Raw genomic sequence first — 6150 nt, forward strand, 5'->3', positions numbered from 1 at the left:
AGTACGTGTCCCCCCACTGCATCCTGGGAGCACCTGAGAGGAAAGAAAGAGCACTTGAGACGCTTGAGGTGCAACTTAGTGAAAGCTGGAAGAGTTCCCAGGGGCCGGAGTTGCACTGGGTGCCGACGCTGGACTCTGTCCATGGAGCTGCAGCCAGGAGTCTTGAGACCTTGGGATGGGTACAAGGGTCCCTGGGGGTCCTGGTGGGAATGCTGGACTTTTTTGACCCTCATAGACCATGCAGACTCAGAAGGATTTGCCATTTTTCCTCCTTCCCAGAGCCTTTGGATGCCTTTGATCAAGTAGAGGATTATCCAAAATGCTGACTTTTCCTGAAGATGACATCCCTGTACTTATGGGACGAGGCTCTGCCTTCTTTTGTGTTTCATACAATAAGCTATAGGTGAGCCAGGCACACCTAGAGATGCACATGTGCTACCCCTTGGGCGACTCCATCCACCAGGGAACTCCCTCTAAAGACAGACAGTTAAGCTAGCTTTCTGTATCTGTGTGCAACCTCAGCAGAACAGCTTTTCACGTCTTCTCTGCCCCTGACTGACTTTAGGTGAATTCTTTCCTGCTCACAGCCACAACCAGAGTCTGAATAGGTCAAGTACTTTTTCTAAGGTCCTTGAAGCTCTGGCCTTCTAAGATTGTATCATCTGGTTGTCCTGACAAGAAGTATCAAAGTTCCAACATCAATTAGAATTTGTATTCTTGGAGCACTAGCCTTGAGTGAAAAGCTCAGGGAGAATGCTCTAAGTTCAAGCTCCTGTGCACGCAGGTGTGCACGCACACAGGCATGCACACACACACAGAATTTGTATTCTTTACTGAGTTCTCCCAGTGTGCCAGGCAGTAATTTAAATTTTCCTTATATAATAATAAAGCCTCAGATCAGACTCAGGCATGGTTTTAGTTAATATTCCTATTTTATAGAAAGTATCTGAGGCACTGGGTGGTTGTAAAACCTTCACATTGCATAGCCAAGAAAAGCCAGCCCCTGTAGAGTCTTTTTTCTAAGTACAGTATAAGCAACATTCCACAGGTCTCAGTGAACCCAAAGGCAGGCATCAGAGCTCAGGGAGACACAGCTGTCGAGTGGTAGAAATGGATCTGGCAAAGGTGATGCCCAGATTCCATCCTGGGGAAATTTTCCTAGATCACTAAGCCACAGGGTGTAATAGTCAGAAAAGGAGGAATTCAAATCTCAAAAGAGGAAAAAGAGTTTAGCTTCATTATTACTTAAATATACAATGAAGGCCAAAATCACATTTACTGTTGCTATGATTATTCTATTGCATTGTCATTATTTATGCAACAGACAAAAAGTAAGCTTGGAGTGGTGAATTTGTTTATTGTTAAACATTTATGAGAATAATATGACAAGATCCATACACTCTGCTACTCAAAGGACTCACTTCATAGAATCTTCCTACACTGTTCCTGAATGGATTAATTATATGTTTACCACAGTATTATTTGCAATGCCAAGAGCACACATGTAAATAAATATTAGTGCCCCAAATAAGAGATTGGGTAAGTAAATTACAGTTTAATACCCATTTTAATATAGCTATGGAATCTTAGGCTGTTATATTTAATGACAGAATGATGTCAATGTCATAAATGAGCCGGGCAGCCCTATCTAAGCTCTCTGTATTTATGATCCTTTTTCATAGAGGAAAATATACAGCATATTAAAGACTGGCAAAAAATGCTGCACTATAATACAACTTCTGGAGCTTTTGTCTTCTCTAATGCCTTTTTAGAACCCAGAACATTTATGGGCCACAGTGGAGGATCTGGGAACACTGTGAGAGCTCTGGGAATTTCAAAGTTCTACAATGCTCTTGAGGATTCCAGAACAAAATGCACCCAGTTGGGATTGTCTTGACTCCTTCCTGCATCACTCTGAGACAAACATCCCCACTGAGCTGCACAGGGTCACTGCGTGAACTTACATAGGAGGGTAGGAGGTGGTGTTCTTCACGAAGCTCCATGGCTCTGCAGGCTGCGGTGGAGCAAACCTCAGGGATCCAAGAGGAGGCTTGGCAAATGGAACTCCCAGGAACACAGCCACAGGCTGCTCAAACCCCCGTAAGCTGACGTACTTCCCTAGGACTTTGCCATGCAAGGTGTTCACCACGGGTGATGAGGATGGGTGCCCTGGTGGAGAGAAAATTAGGCCGATTTACAAGCAAGAGGTAGACTTGATTTTTAGTAAGTTACTTCAGTCATCTAGGCCACAGTTGAATGACCAAATTTGGTATGAGGAAAACCGTCCTTCCTAACAGAAGGCTGGTGGAAGAACTAAATGGAATTAGAAGAAGAGAAACATCAGGTCAGGAATAACTGAATAAAAAGAGATTCTAGGATGAAGTATCTTAGTTTCCCCTTGAGAAGCTTCTGGAACTGGTGCTAAGCTGCATGCTCAGTGAGAGCAGGAAAGAAGTGGCCCCTGTTCTCAGGAGGGATGAGCTCGTAGGAACCAGAGCCACAGACCCCACCTAACCTCAGCTGGGAAGGAAGAGCTTGTGTCCTGGGAAAGGAACCAGGAAGGTGTAACAGGAATCGGATGTGGGGCTGACCTTCTGAGAGCTGTGTCCATGGAGAAGCTGGGACTAGCAGCAGGGGAAGGGAAGAACAAGGGAAGATGAATGGGAGAGAAGATGTAGCAGAGAAAAAAGAATCTCAAAGGTTCAGTCAGCAAAACACAACACCTGGCTGGGAAGGTCAAGTGGGCTCTATATCCTATCAGGTGGAGACCATGGGGAGTAGAGATTAATCCTGGGCGAGCAGGTGCAGAGCAGGGAGGCCTCGAATGCAAGGCTTTTACACACTTGGTCATGGCTACCTCTGGGCCCTTCTCTTGTCTAGCTTCAATATCATCAAGCTGTCACAGTATCCCTCATAGAACATGCTTCCTACTCTGTCACCCTTCCAATGCTCCCCTTTGGATATAGACAATATGTCAGCATCTATCTCAAAGCATGTGGCTAGGAAAAAAAAAGAAAATCCCTGATAGGGTCTAACAGGACAACAGTCAATTAAACTATGTCTCATAGTATCCATAGCTCCAAACTATGGATATTTAAGTTGCTTTTGTGGTTGTTACTAAGTCCTACAATTAACAGATATATAATGTGGGACATTTTTGTCTTACCAGTTTTCTTCTTCAAGATTATGAGTATATCAGACTTGACCTCAAGATAATTTGGGGAGCACATGTGTATCAAGAATAGCCAATAACACTAGAAACTCTTTATAGAATGCCAGGTTACAAAACTATAATGCTGCCTCATATTCAGAGTAAGTCTAGGGCTGCTTTCCCTGTAGCCTTGCTAACTGTGACCACAGCACTGAGACATAAACCCTGGGCAGCATATTTATTCATCATAGTGGCTTTACAGGTTGCTTTTCATTTTTGTGTGAATTTCTAGATTGATTCCTTGAACACTGAACCTTTTTACATGATGACAAAATAAGGAGACGCATACTAGGAATTTTGAAAGATGACTTGATCCTTGGCCAGGTGTGGTGGCAGTGGAAGAGGAAGAAGAGTGAAAACTGTCAGTGATGTGGCTCTGGGGGAGACAGGGGTGGCTGGGAAGACAGTGAGCTAGGCAGGTAGGCAGATGCCACAGGACCTGAGTGACTGGAGGAGGCTGTGAGGGGGCAGGGAAGCACCCACTTAGGATGAGGGTACACACCATGCATGTGGGTGACTTCCCTATAAGAGTAAGTATGAGGGGAGAGAAAGAGCTGAAACTAAAACCAAGAGATGGCACCAATGGAGGCTGAAAACACCCACCAGACTGGTGTCGGAAGACGAGCACAGCACCATGAACCCAGGGGGAAGGGAAGGGGGTGCGTGGCAAGAGTGCTTAACAATGAGAGGTGAAATTGCTAAGTGCATCCTGAATTAGCTCAGTGATGACCTTCCACCCACATTAAGTGGGCAGAAGTGGTGGGAAAGTGTTTGGGCACCGTGGGAGGCATAAATAGGAATGAAGAAGTGACCAGTTATATAAAATGGAATGTTTACATATCAGGCATGTATTGTGCATCCCAGTTCCTTCCCATTAATGTCCTTAGCCTTCCTAGTTAATGGTGGAATCTCCTGCTAAACATATGAACAAACTAAGGATTTGGAAGCTGCCAATACGAACTTCCTAAAGCTAGAAATGGGGTGGCATTGCTGGGGTAATCAGCAATAGATCAGTGTTCTGCTCAAAATTTGGGTCTCCCTCACACTCTGCCAGGCTTCCCCCCAGTGTCATGTGACCAGAGAGAAAATAAATCCAAATGAGGCCTAGACTGGCAGAGAGCTGATACTGGCTTCTCTGGACTCAGGAGGCAGAGGGAAACCAAGGCACAATTTTCCAGGCAACCCAAAGCAAGCACATTTCCCCGTGAGTCTCGATTACTTCTTCTATAATTTGCCACAGGTGTATGTGGAGGTCCCCCACTGAACCTCTGTAATAACCATAGATTCTAAGTGATTTGATACTTTTACCTGAAATAGTTTACTGATTTGGGGGAATCATCATTCCCAGGACCCAACCAATCCAGATCTCACACCATTTACCAGGCTTTTACAACCTAGGCCATCGTCCACCTGCCTTAATTACCTGGAGCCAGGTAACAGACAACCAGAGACTGTTATTATGTCTGGAAGCCCTGCAGTAACTGCGCCTGGCCAGCCCTGGGCCAGCTCATCTTACCTCCTCTTTGCTGCCTTCCAGGCTTAACACAGCAAAGCCTCTTTCATCAGTTCCTCTCTGCCTCAGCCTCCTGACGGCTCTGGTGCTTCTGTTGGGCCCCCAACCTAGTCAAGCTTTGCTTCCTCCTCTTGGGAACTGAATAACAAACCCCATTTGCAGTGACCAACAGCTTTGCTCGGACTTTCTATTAACAAACTGCATTTTAAACCGAGTGCCATATTTACCCTTGCTCCTTACCTCCTCTATACCAATTACCATCCTAAATACTATAGATGCAACATTTCATTTCAGCCTTTCTGCAGCCCAGGAAGGAAAGAATTACTCTCATACCTATATTAGCGATGGAGTAGCCCAGACATGGAAAAATAGGTACCTTGGCCTAGCACATCAGGTGGGAAATGCTGAACTGTTATTCAGACCTCTGCCACTCTAACTCTGGCTCTTAAGTGAATGCTTTTCTTTTTCTGTGAATCCTCTGTAACCAGATCTGTCTAGAATACAATGAGTTTTCTTAATTCCTCTTATTGAGACATGAGGTTATTTTAGTTCCTTGAGCAACACCAGATAGCTGCAGCTTGGGGTCTGCTGGCATTCCTCCTGCTCTGTGCTTTCGCTGCGCTTGCCTGGGTTCAACTGCTCTCGGTGCATATCCTGATCCAGAAAGAGAACAGTGCTGCAAACTAGTTCTATGTGGCCTCACTCAGTCCACATCACTATCCACCTTTGCTCATGACCAGAATCTCCACATTTGCACCCCCAATATTTGAACTCCAGAGGAACTCACCCCAAGCTGCACAAGCAGTGAGAGAAGCCAGGACCAGAGCACAGAGCCACATCTTGGAAGGATCACAGCACTAAAACCAGCTAGGTCTCTGCTGCTCCAAGGAAAGGCACTGATCCGGTGGCCTCAGAGCTGGAGTCTTGCCCACGCACACACCCACAAATCCCGCCCACCAAGCCGAATTGCATAATCTGAAGTTATTTTTTTTTAAGCTATCTCTCTTCCAAAGAGCTTCTTGAGAGTCCTTCAGAGCTAGGAGCTACAAGCCATGCCTACCCAGAGTTTACTCTCTTTTATCTGAACCCAAATCTCAAATTACAGATGATCACAAACTGGTCTCACAACTTCTTATATAAGGGCTTCTGCTTGTGGGACTCTAACCTCAATGTCCAAGGACAGGCATCAGCAGCCAGGCACCTTTGGCAGGGTGAAGCTTTGGCATGGGGTTATCATAACAAAACTAAACATTTTAGGGCATCTCGAAGTCCTAAAGCTGTTCAGCTGCAAATTCAGATACCTCTCTAATATCAGTCCAACTTCCTAGGACTGGTGTTTCTTTTTCTTTTCTTTCTTTCTTTTTTTTTTTTTTGGTCCGGCTGTGGGGCCTGAACTCTGGGCCAGGGTGCTGTCCCTCAGCTCTTC

General features: G+C 45.3%; 2 protein-coding genes across 2 annotated transcripts in view; both read right to left on the reverse strand.

The window, feature by feature from the left end:
- Window positions 1-6150, reverse strand: part of LOC105994407 (carboxylesterase 1D-like) — a 71374-nt gene that overhangs the window by 41667 nt on the left and 23557 nt on the right. The window lies entirely within an intron of this gene.
- On the reverse strand, window positions 958-5768 carry LOC105994452 (liver carboxylesterase 1-like). The gene is made up of 3 exons (XM_013027961.1): window positions 5512-5768; window positions 1965-2169; window positions 958-1158 (listed from the first exon to the last, which is right to left on the reverse strand). The coding sequence occupies exons 1-3, from the start codon at window positions 5561-5563 to the stop codon at window positions 1074-1076; spliced, it is 342 nt and encodes a 113-aa protein (XP_012883415.1). The 5' UTR covers window positions 5564-5768; the 3' UTR covers window positions 958-1073.

Source organism: Dipodomys ordii, unplaced genomic scaffold (assembly GCF_000151885.1).
Source record: "Dipodomys ordii isolate 6190 unplaced genomic scaffold, Dord_2.0 Scaffold106, whole genome shotgun sequence".
Classification (NCBI taxonomy): Eukaryota; Metazoa; Chordata; class Mammalia; order Rodentia; family Heteromyidae; genus Dipodomys; species Dipodomys ordii.